This window comes from Oncorhynchus keta, chromosome 17, assembly GCF_023373465.1.
Source record: "Oncorhynchus keta strain PuntledgeMale-10-30-2019 chromosome 17, Oket_V2, whole genome shotgun sequence".
Lineage (NCBI taxonomy): Eukaryota > Metazoa > Chordata > Actinopteri > Salmoniformes > Salmonidae > Oncorhynchus > Oncorhynchus keta.
In genome coordinates this window covers 56,488,420-56,505,387 of record NC_068437.1, presented here as the reverse complement: position 1 = coordinate 56,505,387, position 16,968 = coordinate 56,488,420, and the positions used below count along the sequence as shown (strand labels likewise).

General features: G+C 47.1%; 1 protein-coding gene and 3 long non-coding RNA genes across 9 annotated transcripts; 3 read left to right on the top strand and 1 right to left on the bottom strand.

Annotated features, from left to right (window-relative positions):
• The first annotated feature begins 1,953 nt into the window (after nt 1-1,953).
• On the top strand, nt 1,954-16,741 carry LOC118377492 (eukaryotic translation initiation factor 3 subunit J-A-like). 2 transcript variants are annotated; one of them, XM_052466692.1, is made up of 8 exons: nt 1,954-2,086; nt 2,205-2,302; nt 10,727-10,781; nt 10,885-10,979; nt 11,411-11,522; nt 14,436-14,597; nt 14,732-14,805; nt 16,109-16,741. In XM_052466692.1, exons 1-8 carry the CDS (start codon nt 2,044-2,046, stop codon nt 16,238-16,240), a joined length of 771 nt encoding a protein of 256 aa, XP_052322652.1. In that variant the 5' UTR covers nt 1,954-2,043; the 3' UTR covers nt 16,241-16,741. The 2 variants fall into 2 exon arrangements, with proteins under 2 accessions (XP_052322652.1, XP_052322650.1); XM_052466690.1 differs by having other exon boundaries at nt 16,106-16,741.
• Nucleotides 3,661-4,787, top strand: LOC127908391 (uncharacterized). 3 transcript variants are annotated; one of them, XR_008067084.1, is made up of 7 exons: nt 3,661-3,716; nt 3,893-3,943; nt 4,254-4,304; nt 4,391-4,409; nt 4,448-4,578; nt 4,611-4,648; nt 4,732-4,787. It is a non-coding gene; the product is annotated as an uncharacterized LOC127908391 (long non-coding RNA). The 3 variants fall into 3 exon arrangements; XR_008067083.1 differs by lacking the exon at nt 4,254-4,304 and having other exon boundaries at nt 4,378-4,447; nt 4,480-4,578; XR_008067082.1 differs by lacking the exon at nt 4,391-4,409 and having other exon boundaries at nt 4,254-4,323; nt 4,480-4,578.
• LOC127908385 (uncharacterized) lies at nt 6,608-8,590 on the top strand. The gene is made up of 4 exons (XR_008067071.1): nt 6,608-6,691; nt 6,814-7,925; nt 7,958-8,246; nt 8,535-8,590. It is a non-coding gene; the product is annotated as an uncharacterized LOC127908385 (long non-coding RNA).
• LOC127908382 (uncharacterized) lies at nt 11,480-12,835 on the bottom strand. 3 transcript variants are annotated; one of them, XR_008067064.1, is made up of 5 exons: nt 12,361-12,835; nt 12,019-12,132; nt 11,904-11,960; nt 11,646-11,873; nt 11,480-11,588 (listed from the first exon to the last, which is right to left on the bottom strand). It is a non-coding gene; the product is annotated as an uncharacterized LOC127908382 (long non-coding RNA). The 3 variants fall into 3 exon arrangements; XR_008067062.1 differs by lacking the exon at nt 11,904-11,960 and having other exon boundaries at nt 12,019-12,189; XR_008067063.1 differs by lacking the exon at nt 11,904-11,960.
• Nucleotides 16,742-16,968: the final 227 nt, after the last annotated feature.

Below are 16,968 nucleotides of genomic sequence, written 5' to 3'. Positions count from 1 at the left end.
GCCCAGCCTGTCCTCTTACACACTGTATTAGGCCCAGCCTGTCCTCTTACACACTGTATTAGGCCCAGCCTGTCCTCTTACACACTGTATTAGGCCCAGCCTGTCCTCTTACACACTGTATTAGGCCCAGCCTGTCCTCTTATACACTGTATTAGGCCCAGCCTGACCTCTTACACACTGTATTAGGCCCAGCCTGACCTCTTACACACTGTATTAGGCCCAGCCTGACCTCTTACACACTGTATTAGGCCCAGCCTGTCCTCTTACACACTGTATTAGGCCCAGCCTGTCCTCTTACACACTGTATTAGGCCCAGCCTGTCCTCTTATACACTGTATTAGGCCCAGCCTGACCTCTTACACACTGTATTAGGCCCAGCCTGTCCTCTTACTGCACTGTATTAGGCCCAGCCTGACCTCTTACACACTGTAAGGCCCAGCCTGTCCTCTTACACACTGTATTAGGCCCAGCCTGTCCTCTTACAAAACTGTATTAGGCCCAACCTGTCCTCTTACACACTGTATTAGGCCCAGCCTGTCCTCTGCACACTATATTAGGCCCAGCCTGTCCTCTTACACACTGTATTAGGCCCAGCCTGTCCTCTTACACACTGTATTAGGCCCAAACCATGACCTCTTACACACTGTATATGTTATTTTCCTGACACCACACTCCGAGGGCCCTCACCTCCTCCCTGTAGGCCATCCAGAAGGCGAGGTCAGTACAGGTGCATCAAAGCTGGGACCGAGAGACTGAAAAACAGCTTCTATCTCAAGGCCATCAGACTGTTAAACAGCCACCACTAACATTGAGTGGCTGCTGCCAACACACTGTCATTGACACTGACCCAACTCCAGCCACTTTAATAATGGGAATTGATGGGAAATTATGTAAATATATCACTAGCCACTTTAAACAATGCTACCTTATATAATGTTACTTACCCTACATTATTCATCTCATATGCATACGTATATACTGTACTCTATATCATCGACTGCATCCTTATGTAATACATGTATCACTAGCCACTTTAACTATGCCACTTTGTTTACTTTGTCTACATACTCATCTCATATGTATATACTGTACTCGATACCATCTACTGTATGCTGCCCTGTACCATCACTCATTCATATATCCTTATGTACATATTCTTTATCCCCTTACACTGTGTATAAGACAGTAGTTTTGGAATTGTTAGTTAGATTACTTGTTGGTTATTACTGCATTGTCGGAACTAGAAGCACAAGCATTTCGCTACACTCGCATTAACATCTGCTAACCATGTGTATGTGACATATAACATTTGATTTGATTTAATTTGATTTGCTCACTACATCCGATGGATTTTGATACTGCTTTAAAGCAGATCAATAGATCAATGTGATCAATACATGTTGACAATTCGATTCCTGTACTGTTTATAGCTACCCTGATAGGTTGATTGATAACCTGAACCAGGTTGCAGCCACTAGTTACAGTTTGAAGCTTTCTCTTGAGTGGGTAGCCTGATGAAAGCCAGTCAATATTTAAATCACCCAGAAAATATATTGTCACAATATGTAAATAAATGTGTGCACAAAATTTGAGAGAAATAAGCTTTTGTGCTTGTGGAAGATTTCTGGGATCTTTTATTTCAGCTCATGAAACATGGTACCAACACTTTACAGTTTGCATTTATATTGTTGTTCAGTGTAGATCGGGTACACCAATATAATTGACTGCTGAAGCTGCACCCCACAACAGTCTATTTTATTGACCAGTCACAAAAATGACTATGAAATAACCTTATATTCAGTGAAATTAAGAAAGATATTCATTTTTATTTTTCATAATTTTAGATATTCTGTACATGTGTAACTGACAGTATTTTTTTTGTTGGCTTGATCTAATTGTATGTTGTCACTAAATAGGAAGCAGAAGTGACTGGACAGACAAGAATAATGGGAGCATACACACGACAGCACAGACCTATATGTACGTGAATCTTCTCTCGGAACCAAAGAGCCAGTTACCGATTGTACACACACGGAATTCATTATGATCAGACACACAGGCAAGATGGCGGAGGGAGATTCATGGGGTAAGAATCCACCTGTGTGTGGAATGGCGTATTATTCAAGTTATACCTCATCGTTGACAATTACACATAGAGATGATAGTTTAAGTTTGTAAAAAAATGTGTGTATTGTTGGTCTTAGATGCGGACACTTTTGATCCGGATGAGCTTGTTATCGGGACCAAGAAGGCTGTTGTAGCGGATAAATGGGAAGGCGAGGACGAGGATGACGATATCAAGGTAACCAGCTGGCTAACATCACAGTTTACGAGTGGACAACCAAAACAACACTAGATCAGTTATCGAGAACGTGTATTTTACTCTGAATATCACCTGAACCTTAAATTGATTTCGAGGTCCTCTCTTCGCATCCGAGCTAACTAACGTTAGATCACCCAGAACCCAGATGATGTGCAGTTTTAGCCAGTTAGCTAAAGTTTAGCCGAGTGGTCCCCAGTCTAGCGAGGACCAGTCGGGACTCATAGGATGACAGTTGTTATTTATATATATATATATATAACACACACACAGTGGGGAGAACAAGTATTTGATACACTGCCGATTTTGCAGGTTTTCCTACTTACAAAGCATGTAGAGGTCTGTAATTTTTATCATAGGTACACTTCAACTGTGAGATGGAATCTAAAACAAAAATCCAGAAAATCACATTGTATGATTTTTAAGTAATTAATTTGCATTTTATTGCATGACATAAGTATTTGATACATCAGAAAAGCAGAACTTAATATTTGCTACAGAAACCTTTGTTTGCAATTACAGAGATCATACGTTTCCTGTAGTTTTTGACCAGGTTTGCACACACTGCAACAGGGATTTTGGCCCACTCCTCCATACAGACCTTCTCCAGATTCTTCAGGTTTCGGGGCTGTCGCTGGGCAATACGGATTTTCAGCTCCCTCCAAAGATTTTCTATTGGGTTCAGGTCTGGAGACTGGCTAGGCCACTCCAGGACCTTGAGATGCTTCTTACGGAGGAGCCACTCCTTAGTTGCCCTGCCTGTGTGTTTCGGGTCATTGTCATGCTGGAAGACACAGCCACGACCCATCTTCAATGCTCTTACTGAGGGAAGGAGGTTGTTGGCCAAGATCTCGCGATACATGGCCCCATCCATCCTCCCCTCAATACGGTGCAGTCGTCCTGTCCCCTTGGCAGAAAAGCATCCCGAAAGAATGATGTTTCCACCTCCATGCTTCACGGTTGGGATGGTGTTCTTGGGGTTGTACTCATCCTTCTTCTTCCTCCAAACACGGCGAGTGGAGTTTAGACCAAAAAGCTCTATTTTTGTCTCATCAGACCACATGACCTTCTCCCATTCCTCCTCTGGATCATCCAGATGGTCATTGGCAAACTTAAGATGGGCCTGGACATGCGCTGGTTTGAGCAGGGGGACCTTGTGTCAGGTCGGTAGTACAGGTCAGTAGTGGTAGTAGTACAGGTCAGTAGTACAGGTCAGTAGTAGTAGTACCGGTCAGTAGTACAGGTCAGTAGTGGTAGTAGTACAGGTCAGTAGTAGTACAGGTCAGTAGTAGTAGTACAGGTCAGTAGTGGTAGTACAGGTCAGTAGTACAGGTCAGTAGTAGTAGTACAGGTCAGTAGTACAGGTCAGTAGTAGTAGTACCGGTCAGTAGTACAGGTCAGTAGTACAGGTCAGTAGTGGTAGTACAGGTCAGTAGTACAGGTCAGTAGTGGTAGTACAGGTCAGTAGTACAGGTCAGTAGTGGTAGTACAGGTCAGTAGTACAGGTCAGTAGTGGTAGTAGTACAGGTCAGTAGTACAGGTCAGTAGTAGTAGTACAGGTCAGTAGTACAGGTCAGTAGTGGTAGTAGTACAGGTCAGTAGTAGTACAGGTCAGTAGTACAGGTCAGTAGTGGTAGTACAGGTCAGTAGTGGTAGTAGTACAGGTGGTAGTACAGGTCAGTAGTGGTAGTACAGGTCAGTAGTAGTAGTACAGGTCAGTAGTGGTAGTACAGGTCAGTAGTACAGGTCAGTAGTAGTAGTACAGGTCAGTAGTACAGGTCAGTAGTGGTAGTACAGTACAGGTCAGTAGTAGTAGTACCGGTCAGTAGTACAGGTCAGTAGTACAGGTCATTAGTGGTAGTACAGGTCAGTAGTACAGGTCAGTAGTAGTGGTAGTACAGGTCAGTAGTACAGGTCAGTAGTGGTAGTACAGGTCAGTAGTACAGGTCAGTAGTGGTAGTACAGGTCAGTAGTAGTAGTACAGGTCAGTAGTAGTAGTACAGGTCAGTAGTAGTGGTAGTACAGGTCAGTAGTACAGGTCAGTAGTAGTAGTACAGGTCAGTAGTACAGGTCAGTAGTGGTAGTACAGGTCAGTAGTAGTAGTACAGGTCAGTAGTAGTAGTACAGGTCAGTAGTAGTAGTACCGGTCAGTAGTACAGGTCAGTAGTACAGGTCAGTAGTGGTAGTACAGGTCAGTAGTACAGGTCAGTAGTAGTGGTAGTACAGGTCAGTAGTACAGGTCAGTAGTGGTAGTACAGGTCAGTAGTACAGGTCAGTAGTGGTAGTACAGGTCAGTAGTAGTAGTACAGGTCAGTAGTAGTAGTACAGGTCAGTAGTGGTAGTACAGGTCAGTAGTACAGGTCAGTAGTGGTAGTACAGGTCAGTAGTACAGGTCAGTAGTAGTAGTACAGGTCAGTAGTACAGGTCAGTAGTGGTAGTACAGGTCAGTAGTACAGGTCAGTAGTAGTAGTACCGGTCAGTAGTACAGGTCAGTAGTGGTAGTACAGGTCAGTAGTACAGGTCAGTAGTACAGGGTCAGTAGTACAGGTCAGTAGTAGTAGTACAGGTCAGTAGTACAGGTCAGTAGTAGTAGTACAGGTCAGTAGTAGTAGTACAGGTCAGTAGTGGTAGTACAGGTCAGTAGTACAGGTCAGTAGTAGTAGTACAGGTCAGTAGTGGTAGTACAGGTCAGTAGTACAGGTCAGTAGTAGTAGTACAGGTCAGTAGTAGTAGTAGTACTGGTCAGTAGTACTGGTCAGTAGTACTGGTCAGTAGTACAGGTCAGTAGTACAGGTCAGTAGTAGTAGTACAGGTCAGTAGTACAGGTCAGTAGTACAGGTCAGTAGTGGTAGTACAGGTCAGTAGTGCAGGTCAGTAGTGCTGGTCAGTAGTACAGGTCAGTAGTGGTAGTACCGGTCAGTAGTGCTGGTCAGTAGTGCTGGTCAGTAGTGCTGGTCAGTAGTGCAGGTCAGTAGTGCTGGTCAGTAGTGCAGGTCAGTAGTGCTGGTCAGTAGTGGTAGTACCGGTCAGTAGTGCTGGTCAGTAGTGCTGGTCAGTAGTGCTGGTCAGTAGTGCAGGTCAGTAGTGCTGGTTAGTAGTGCTGGTCAGTAGTACTGGTCAGTAGTACTGGTCAGTAGTAGTAGTACAGGTCAGTAGTGCTGGTCAGTAGTAGTAGTACAGGTCAGTAGTGCTGGTCAGTAGTGCAGGTCAGTAGTGCTGGTCAGTAGTGCTGGTCAGTAGTGCAGGTCAGTAGTGCTGGTCAGTAGTACTGGTCAGTAGTAGTAGTACAGGTCAGTAGTGCTGGTCAGTAGTAGTAGTACAGGTCAGTAGTACTGGTCAGTAGTAGTAGTACAGGTCAGTAGTGCTGGTCAGTAGTAGTAGTACAGGTCAGTAGTGCTGGTCAGTAGTAGTAGTACAGGTCAGTAGTGCTGGTCAGTAGTAGTAGTACAGGTCAGTAGTACTGGTCAGTAGTAGTAGTACAGGTCAGTAGTACTGGTCAGTAGTAGTAGTACAGGTCAGTAGTGCTGGTCAGTAGTACAGGTCAGTAGTGCTGGTCAGTAGTACTGGTCAGTAGTACTGGTCAGTAGTAGTAGTACAGGTCAGTAGTGCTGGTCAGTAGTAGTAGTACAGGTCAGTAGTGGTCAGTGGTCAGTAGTACTGGTCAGTAGTACTGGTCAGTAGTAGTAGTACAGGTCAGTAGTACTGGTCAGTAGTAGTAGTGCTGGTCAGTAGTAGTAGTACAGGTCAGGTCAGTAGTACTGGTCAGTAGTAGTAGTACAGGTCAGTAGTGCTGGTCAGTAGTACTGGTCAGTAGTAGTAGTACAGGTCAGTAGTGCTGGTCAGTAGTACTGGTAGTAGTAGTAGTACAGGTCAGTAGTGCAGGTCAGTAGTAGTGGTCAGTAGTACAGGTGGTCAGTAGTGGTAGTACAGGTCAGTAGTGCTGGTCAGTAGTGCTGGTCAGTAGTGCAGGTCAGTAGTGCTGGTCAGTAGTGCTGGTCAGTAGTGGTAGTACAGGTCAGTAGTGCTGGTCAGTAGTGCTGGTCAGTAGTGCAGGTCAGTAGTGCAGGTCAGTAGTGCTGGTCAGTAGTGCTGGTCAGTAGTACTGGTCAGTAGTACTGGTCAGTAGTAGTAGTACAGGTCAGTAGTGCTGGTCAGTAGTAGTAGTACAGGTCAGTAGTACTGGTCAGTAGTAGTACAGGTCAGTAGTGCTGGTCAGTAGTAGTAGTACAGGTCAGTAGTACTGGTCAGTAGTACTGGTCAGTAGTAGTAGTACAGGTCAGTAGTACTGGTCAGTAGTAGTAGTACAGGTCAGTAGTACTGGTCAGTAGTAGTAGTACAGGTCAGTAGTACAGGTCAGTAGTAGTAGTACAGGTCAGTAGTACAGGTCAGTAGTAGTAGTACAGGTCAGTAGTGCTGGTCAGTAGTAGTAGTACAGGTCAGTAGTGCTGGTCAGTAGTGCAGGTCAGTAGTACTGGTCAGTAGTAGTAGTACAGGTGCACCGTGAGGCCCAAGCCATTGTTGATAGCAGCTGCCTTGTGAATTCACATGAAATTTGTATTTTTTTCTTATTTTAAACAGGATTGATTTTTTTATTTTTTTACTTGGATTTTGAATGTTTTCCATTTGTCACTAGAGTCACCTACCATTTATAATTCAAACAGTGGATACAGACGTCCTCGTTGCTGGGAGGTTCCATTTTAACCAAGGATTATCCTACGATAGATCTGTGGTTTGCTTTAGGAATGGGTGAAACCGACCAGGACATTTGCATCAACACCATCTCGGAAAGCTTTGCTTCCACAGGTTGATTTCAGGATTGATCAGTCCATGCATCAACAGTTCTGTACATTTGAAGTAATTCATTTCTCCTTGCCCATCCCACTTTTTACCAAAAGATGTTATGAACATTTTACTTAAGCTATTTTAAATATCTTCATTTCCATCTACATTGGCAGCCATTTTGAATTCCGCTTCCTAATTTAAGTTTGCAATGAGTACCCCTTCTAGGATGTATTTCAAATCATCTGAAGAATGTTTAACAAATGTCATGCTTTTATCTGTTGCATAACATTTTATGGTCAAATACCAGCTGTTATGGCAGCCATTTTGATTTTTTTTTTGCAATAACTCACTTCCTGGTTAAGTTTGAACATATTTTCATATCATCTGAGAAATGTTGTACGAAATTTCATGCTTGTATCCAACGTTTGCTGGATCCACCTTGCAGCTAAACATTAAAGGCATTGGACAACTGGCCCCATTAGCTAACTATTCTATCAACTTAGCTATCGTATGGGATGCTTATTAGTCACGTTGACTTTTGTTTACTAGTGATCACATGAGTAAACAAATAACATCCAGTGTCTATGTTGCGGCAGGGTAACCTAGTGGTTAGAGTGGAGGGGCGGCAGGGTAGCCTAGTGGTTAGAGTGGAGGGGCGGCAGGTAGCCTAGTGGTTAGAGCGGAGGGGCGGCAGGGTAGCCTAGTGGTTAGAGCGGAGGGGCGGCAGGTAGCCTAGTGGTTAGAGCGGAGGGGCGGCAGGTAGCCTAGTGGTTAGAGCGGAGGGGCGGCAGGTAGCCTAGTGGTTAGAGCGGAGGGGCGGCAGGTAGCCTAGGGGTTAGAGCGGAGGGGCGGCAGGTAGCCTAGTGGTTAGAGCGGAGGGGCGGCAGGTAGCCTAGTGGTTAGAGCGGAGGGGCGGCAGGTAGCCTAGTGGTTAGAGCGGAGGGGCGGCAGGTAGCCTAGTGGTTAGAGCGGAGGGGCGGCAGGTAGCCTAGTGGTTAGAGCGGAGGGGCGGCAGGTAGCCTAGTGGTTAGAGCGGAGGGGCGGCAGGTAGCCTAGTGGTTAGAGCGGAGGGGCGGCAGGTAGCCTAGTGGTTAGAGCGGAGGGGCGGCAGGTAGCCTAGTGGTTAGAGCGGAGGGGCGGCAGGGTAGCCTAGTGGTTAGAGCGGAGGGGCGGCAGGGTAGCCTAGTGGTTAGAGCGGAGGGGCGGCAGGGTAGCCTAGTGGTTAGAGCGGAGGGGTGGGAGCGGAGGGGCGGCAGGGTAGCCTAGTGGTTAGAGCGGAGGGGCGGCAGGGTAGCCTAGTGGTTAGAGCGGAGGGGCGGCAGGGTAGCCTAGTGGTTAGAGCGGAGGGGCGGCAGGGTGGTTAGCCCAGTGGTTAGAGCGGAGGGGCGGCAGGGTAGCCTAGTGGTTAGAGCGGAGGGGCGGCAGGGCCCAGTAGCCTAGTGGTTAGAGCGGAGGGGCGGCAGGTAGCCTAGTGGTTAGAGCGGAGGGGGCGGCAGGGTAGCCTAGTGGTTAGAGCGGAGGGGCGGCAGGGTAGCCTAGTGGTTAGAGCGGAGGGGCGGCAGGGTAGCCTAGTGGTTAGAGCGGAGGGGCGGCAGGGTAGCCTAGTGGTTAGAGCGGAGGGGCGGCAGGGTAGCCTAGTGGTTAGAGCGGAGGGGCGGCAGGGTAGCCTAGTGGTTAGAGCGGAGGGGCGGCAGGGTAGCCTAGTGGTTAGAGCGGAGGGGCGGCAGGGTAGCCTAGTGGTTAGAGCGGAGGGGCGGCAGGGTAGCCTAGTGGTTAGAGCGGAGGGGCGGCAGGGTAGCCTAGTGGTTAGAGCGGAGGGGCGGCAGGTAGCCTAGTGGTTAGAGCGGAGGGGCGGCAGGGTAGCCTAGTGGTTAGAGCGGAGGGGCGGCAGGGTAGCCTAGTGGTTAGAGCGGAGGGGCGGCAGGGTAGCCTAGTGGTTAGAGCGGAGGGGCGGCAGGGTAGCCTAGTGGTTAGAGCGGAGGGGCGGCAGGTAGCCTAGTGGTTAGAGCGGAGGGGCGGCAGGGTAGTGAGGGGCGGCAGGGTAGCCTAGTGGTTAGAGCGGAGGGGCGGCAGGTAGCCTAGTGGTTAGAGCGGAGGGGCGGCAGGGTAGCCTAGTGGTTAGAGCGGAGGGGCGGCAGGGTAGCCTAGTGGTTAGAGCGGAGGGGCGGCAGGGTAGCCTAGTGGTTAGAGCGGAGGGGCGGCAGGTAGCCTAGTGGTTAGAGCGGAGGGGGGGCGGCAGGGTAGCCTAGTGGTTAGAGCGGAGGGCCTAGTGGTTAGAGCGGAGGGGCGGCAGGGTAGCCTAGTGGTTAGAGCGGAGGGGCGGCAGGTAGCCTAGTGGTTAGGGCGGAGGGGCGGCAGGGTAGCCTAGTGGTTAGAGCGGAGGGGCGGCAGGGTAGCCTAGTGGTTAGAGCGGAGGGGCGGCAGGGTAGCCTAGTGGTTAGAGCGGAGGGGCGGCAGGGTAGCCTAGTGGTTAGAGCGGAGGGGCGGCAGGGTAGCCTAGTGGTTAGAGGGGCGGAGGGGCGCAGGGTAGCCTAGTGGTTAGAGCGGAGGGGCGGCAGGGTAGCCTAGTGGTTAGAGCGGAGGGGCGGCAGGGTAGCCTAGTGGTTAGAGCGGAGGGGCGGCAGGGTAGCCTAGTGGTTAGAGCGGAGGGGCGGCAGGGTAGCCTAGTGGTTAGAGCGGAGGGGCGGCAGGGTAGCCTAGTGGTTAGAGCGGAGGGGCGGCAGGGTAGCCTAGTGGTTAGAGCGGAGGGGCGGCAGGTAGCCTAGTGGTTAGAGCGGAGGGGCGGCAGGGGAGGCCTAGTGGTTAGAGCGGAGGGGCGGCAGGGTAGCCTAGTGGTTAGAGCGGAGGGGCGGCAGGGTAGCCTAGTGGTTAGAGCGGAGGGGCGGCAGGTAGCCTAGTGGTTAGAGCGGAGGGGCGGCAGGGTAGCCTAGTGGTTAGAGCGGAGGGGCGGCAGGGTAGCCTAGTGGTTAGAGCGGAGGGGCGGCAGGGTAGCCTAGTGGTTAGAGCGGAGGGGCGGCAGGGTAGCCTAGCCCAGTGGTTAGAGCGGAGGGGCGGCAGGGTAGCCTAGTGGTTAGAGCGGAGGGGCGGCAGGGTAGCCTAGTGGTTAGAGCGGAGGGGCGGCAGGGTAGCCTAGTGGTTAGAGGGGAGGGGCGGCAGGTAGCCTAGTGGTTAGAGCGGAGGGGCGGCAGGGTAGCCTAGTGGTTAGAGCGGAGGGGCGGCAGGGGTAGCCTAGTGGTTAGAGCGGAGGGGCGGCAGGGGTAGCCTAGTGGTTAGAGCGGAGGGGCGGCAGGGTAGCCTAGTGGTTAGAGCGGAGGGGCGGCAGGGTAGCCTAGTGGTTAGAGCGGAGGGGCGGGGGCGGGGTAGCCTAGTGGTTAGAGCGGAGGGGCGGCGGCGGCAGGGCAGCCTAGTGGTTAGAGCGGAGGGGCGGCAGGTAGCCTAGTGGTTAGAGCGGAGGGGCGGCAGGTAGCCTAGTGGTTAGAGTGGAGGGGCGGCAGGTAGCCTAGTGGTTAGAGTGGAGGGCTAGGAACCGAAAGGTTGCAACTGTTCCCCGGTAGGCCGTCATTGAAAATAATTTCTGAAGCTTATATCCATTTGTCCCTGACCTTGTTGTTTCCTGTTTTGTAGGACAACTGGGATGATGACGAGGAGGAATTGAAAAAAACAGAAAAGAAAAAAGCAGGTATTTTTTAAACCACGTGAATTGAACCAGTGAGATCTGACTATATTAATTGAATACAAGCTCAATAGTTATTTATTTTTCTCTCTTTTTTTTCTCTTTGTAGCAGAGACAAAACTTTCTGAAAAGAAGAAATTAGCTGAAAAAATCAAGGAAAAGGAAAGTTTACAAATGAAAAAACAAGAAGAGCTGAGAAAGCGGGTAGGTGTGTGTTTTTTTTAAATTTATTTTTTAAAGTAGATGTTTTGCATACAGGGATCTTTTTTTCTTGTCGTTGCTATGGAGTACATTCATTATGGCTCGTCGTCACCATAACCAACCCAGCTACTGCAACGATGACTGCTAGTTTGCTTATCGGAAATTCAGCAGAAACTTTTATTGCTTTAAGACAATTTCCCTGATTATTTGAGTTGTATTTATCAAATTTTAAAGTTTAATTTTAAATCACTAGAAGAGACTTTTTAATTTTGGTTTGGGCCCATATTAGGAAACAAACTGTATTTCATCTGCTTTTCCAGACCCAGATTAAGCCTCTAAAATCAGCCTTAAGGGGTTTCACACACTGTCCATGAATAACAATGTCATTGGCTGCTGGATCTGAAAGTATATTTCTCTGTGTGTGTGTTTGTTAGTTAGAGGAATCACAGGAAACAGAACTATCACCGGAGGATGAGCTAGCAGAGAAACTCAGAGTGAAGAAGCTACAGGAGGACGCTGATCTTCTATTGGCTCAGGAGGCTTTCGGTAAGAGACCTGTATTTCAGGAGGACGCTGATCTTCTATTGGCTCAGGAGGCTTTCGGTAAGAGACCTGTATTACAGGAGGACGCTGATCTTCTATTGGCTCAGGAGGCTTTCGGTAAGAGACCTGTATTTCAGGAGGACGCTGATCTTCTATTGGCTCAGGAGGCTTTCGGTAAGAGACCTGTATTTCAGGAGGACGCTGATCTTCTATTGGCTCAGGAGGCTTTCGGTAAGAGACCTGTATTTCAGGAGGACGCTGATCTTCTATTGGCTCAGGAGGCTTTCGGTAAGAGACCTGTATTTCAGGAGGACGCTGATCTTCTATTGGCTCAGGAGGCTTTCGGTAAGAGACCTGTATTTCAGGAGGCTTTCGGTAAGAGACCTGTATTTCAGGAGGACGCTGATCTTCTATTGGCTCAGGAGGCTTTCGGTAAGAGACCTGTATTTCAGGAGGACGCTGATCTTCTATTGGCTCAGGAGGCTTTTCGGTAAGAGACCTGTATTTCAGGAGGACGCTGATCTTCTATTGGCTCAGGAGGCTTTCGGTAAGAGACCTGTATTTCAGGAGGACGCTGATCTTCTATTGGCTCAGGAGGCTTTCGGTAAGAGACCTGTATTTCAGGAGGACGCTGATCTTCTATTGGCTCAGGAGGCTTTCGGTAAGAGACCTGTATTTCAGGAGGACGCTGATCTTCTATTGGCTCAGGAGGCTTTCGGTAAGAGACCTGTATTTCAGGAGGACGCTGATCTTCTATTGGCTCAGGAGGCTTTCGGTAAGAGACCTGTATTACAGGAGGACGCTGATCTTCTATTGGCTCAGGAGGCTTTCGGTAAGAGACCTGTATTACAGGAGGACGCTGATCTTCTATTGGCTCAGGAGGCTTTCGGTAAGAGACCTGTATTATAGGAGGAGGTGTACGTCTCTGAATAAGAGCGTCTGCTAAATGACTCGATGTACAGAAAAAAAGGAACTTTTGCTTAATGATATGGTCAGTAAGCAAATGAGTACATGGTTCAATTTGGTCAAATAAAGTACCGGTCCTAAGTTTGGACACCTACTCATTCAAGGGTTCTTCATTAAAAAAAATAGTAGTAATAGTGAAGACCATCAAAACTATGAAATAACACATATGGAATCGTGTAGTAACCAAAACCGTGTTAAACAAATCAAAATATATTTGAGATTCTTCTTCATCCAGTCAGACGTCGTGTTGTATATATCGCTTTTTAAAAAATATATATTTTTCTAAGCATATCTTTTAAAACATTTTGCTAAACCTCAACTTCTAAATACTCTCCTGCAACCTGCCTCACCCAATGTAGCTATTTTTTCTAAAGTATTTATATCTACTTTGGATCCGGAACCCCTCAACTGAAGCTAGCCAGCTAACGACCAGCTATCATTCAGCAAACCATTGCAAGCGGTCTTCAGCTAACCTTTAGCTCGGAAAGCTCTCGCCAGTTCGAACAACGCGACTCTAACCAGAGCATAACGGACCTATTATTTTTTTTATCCCCGGATTCCCACCGTTACCAAACGGAACATTTTCAGCTGGATTCTTCACAACTAGCTATCTAGCTAACCGCAACCCCGGATGATTACTCCTGGCTAGCGTTTCCACCCACTTAGCTTGAAGCTAGCCCGGCCAGAGCTCCTGTGCTACCACCGAAGCATACTGCTGGGTTACAATATCCGGACCCACGACCGGTCTATCGATGTCACCGCATGAAGAGGAATAAACAGACTCACTCCATCGCGACGTCCCCCAAAGGCTAACTTTCTAGCCCTTGCGATCTCCTTGCTTGCTAATTCGGCCTGCTAACTGCTACCTTGTTTAGCCCCGGTCTGCTAACTGTTAGCTTGTTAGCACAGGCCTGCTAACCGTCTGAATCGCCGCATCCCAAACACTCACTGGACCCATATTTACTTTCTATCTCTTTTCGATTTTTAATTTGTTTATACCTTCCGGTAACCTGCCTCACCCAATGTGATACGGAATCGCTATTATTTTTAATTTTTATAACACACTCAAGAACCACTACCGAGTTCCAAACTTCCTCTGGGAGCAACGTCAGCACAAGAACTGTTAGTCGGGAGCTTCATGAAATGGGTTTCCATGGCCGAGCATCCGCACATAAGCCTAAGATCACCATGACAATGCCAAGTGTCAGCTAGAATGTTGTAAAGCTCGCCGCCGTTGAACTCTGGAGAAGTGGAAATTAATTCTCTGAAGTGTTGAATCACGCTTCATCATCTGGCAGTCCAACAAAAATCATCTGTGTTTGGCGGATGCCAGGAGAACGCTGGCATCCGCATAATGGTCTGGGGCTGTTTTTCATGGTTCGGGCTAAGGCTCTTAGTTTCAGTGAAGGGAAATCTCAACACTACAGCATACAATGACTTTCTAGACGATTCTGTGCTTTCAAATTTGTGGAAACAGTTTGGGGAAGGCTCTTTCAGCATGAATACCCCCATGCACAAAGCGAGGTCCATGCAGAAATGGTTTGTCGATCAGTGTGTTTAGAACTTGACTGCCTGCACAGAGACCTGACCTCAATCCCATCGAAAGCCTTCGGGATGAATTGGAATGCTGACTGCGGGCCTAATCGCCCAACATCACTAATGCTCTTGTGGCTGAATGGAATCCAGTCCCCGCAGATTTTGGAATGAGATGTTCAACAAGCAGATGTCCACATACTTTTGGTCATGTAGTGTATGTTGAATGATAAATATTTAAGGCTGACAGTCTACACGCATTACAGATTCATAGAAAGCTTTACAGAGAATCTGCGATTTTTATATTGCAAAATGTCTGGTTTAAGTATCAAGAGTTTTAGACATTGTCAACACCAGTTGCCTGTGGAAAGCTTCATATCATTGGTGCTCAAATCCATTTTTTCCTTCTCAAATCAGGTGTCGTCAACAACTTAAAAGGAATTGATGCTATAAGCCCGTCTTCTAAAGATGAGTTCACAGAGTTTGAAAAGTTGTTAAAAGACAAGATATCACCTTTTGAGACTTCAATACACTATTCCGGCTTCCTAGAGTCCTTGTTTCGAGACCTCTGTCTCTCATGTAAGTATTGATTTAATAATGTACAGTTTGAAAAGTAACCAATGTTATTGGTCATGCATCTCAATGGTCAGTGGGGCTGTATGTCCCTGTATTATATGAAATACTGTTTTAACTGTGCATCTCTTATGTTACAGTGGAAGTAGAGGACTTGAAGAAAGTCAGCAACTCCCTGACAGTCTTATTAAGTGAAAAACAGAAACAGGAAAAGGTTAGTGTTTTTTTTTATTATTTTCTTTTTCAAAATGACAAGACCCCCCCCCCCAAAAAAATAACAAAAAAAATCAGTGACAAAACTGACATGCTTTATTTACAACAACAACAAAAGCAAGCTTTTAAAATGGTCACATACAGAGACATTTATCACCAGTACCCATGGTCTACTTAGACCGGTATTCAGTATCCATGGTCTACTTAGACCAGTATTCAGTATCCATGGTCTACTTAGACCGGTATTCAGTATCCATGGTCTACTTAGACCGGTATTCAGTATCCATGGTCTACTTAGACCAGTATCCATGGTCTACTTAGACCGGTATTCAGTATCCATGGTCTACTTAGACCGGTATTCAGTATCCATGGTCTACTTAGACCGGTATTCAGTATCCACGGTCTACTTAGACCGGTATTCAGTATCCACGGTCTACTTAGACCGGTATTCAGTATCCACGGTCTACTTAGACCGGTATTCAGTATCCACGGTCTACTTAGACCGGTATTCAGTATCCATGGTCTACTTAGACCGGTATTCAGTATCCATAGACCGGTATTCAGTATACATGGTCTACATAGACCGGTATTCAGTACCCACGGTCTACTTAGACCGGTATTCAGTACCCACGGTCTACTTAGACCGGTATTCAGTACCCACGGTCTACTTAGACCGGTATTCAGTACCCACGGTCTACTTAGACCGGTATTCAGTATCCACGGTCTACTTAGACCGGTATTCAGTATACATGGTCTACTTAGACCGGTATTCAGTATACACGGTCTACTTAGACCGGTATTCAGTATACATGGTCTACTCAGACCGGTATTCAGTATCCATGGTCTACTTAGACCGGTATTCAGTACCCACGGTCTACTTAGACCGGTATTCAGTATACACGGTCTACTTAGACCGGTATTCAGTATACACGGTCTACTTAGACCGGTATTCAGTATACACGGTCTACTTAGACCGGTATTCAGTATACACGGTCTACTTAGACCGGTATTCAGTATACACGGTCTACTTAGACCGGTATTCAGTATACACGGTCTACTTAGACCGGTATTCAGTATACACGGTCTACTTAGACCGGTATTCAGTATACACGGTCTACTTAGACCGGTATTCAGTATACACGGTCTACTTAGACCAGTATACATGGTCTACTTAGACCGGTATGTTCATTAGGCAACAAACGGAAGAAAACAGACTGAAACAGTGAGGCGTCCCCTAATGGAAATGATAAAAAATGAACTACTGTCATAAGACAAAACGAATCCGTCTTTATTTCCAACAGCAGCTGAATAAAGGAAAGAAGAAAAAGAAAGGTGTGGTTGCTGCCGGAGGGATGAAGTCCAAGATGAAGGATGACCTATCGGACTACGGAGAGTTCGATGGAGGTTACGCACAAGACTACGAGGACTTCATGTGACGTGACACCAACCCGATTTCTGCGTCTCAAACGGACACCCTGTTCCCGATGTAGAACCCTTATATAGGGGATAGGGTGGCATTTAGTAGGCTTCCACTGTCTGTCCCCATTCCCCCTCCACCAAGCCCCCTCAGAGCATGACTTATGACCTATTCTACTGCCCAGAGAGCCATCCAATGATAACCACCCTTATGCCGCACACAAACTCCATTCTGAAAAGAAGTGCTGAATGGTTGGACGAGGAACGTCTGATTTCAACGGGGTTGTTTCTCCTCGTTAGAAATTCCTTCAACGATTCCTCGACACTGACTGTGTTCTGGATACCAAAATGTTTCACCTCCCATAATGAGATGCGAAAACCCAGCAGCAAACTTGTTTTTTTCCCCCTCCCGATCCTAGAATGAATTTAATTTGATCTTTTAAAAGTAATGAATGATCTGTCAAACAAAATGTAATTGCTACTGTTTGACGAAGGAAAATACATTTTGTGTTCCGTGCAAATCAGATTATTACTATTTTTCACTCAAAAGGCTGGCTATTGGCATTCTGAAATATAATACTACATTGTTATGTAAAGAATATAGTTCTCCAAATGTCAGTTCGGTGCTCGTCACATATTACACTTGGGAATATATTGATCCTTGACATCATATTGTATTTTTCAGGAGAAAATGTCCAGATAAGTCAAGGAGTTTTAGGACCAGTTGAGAAAAGCAACATTGACATGT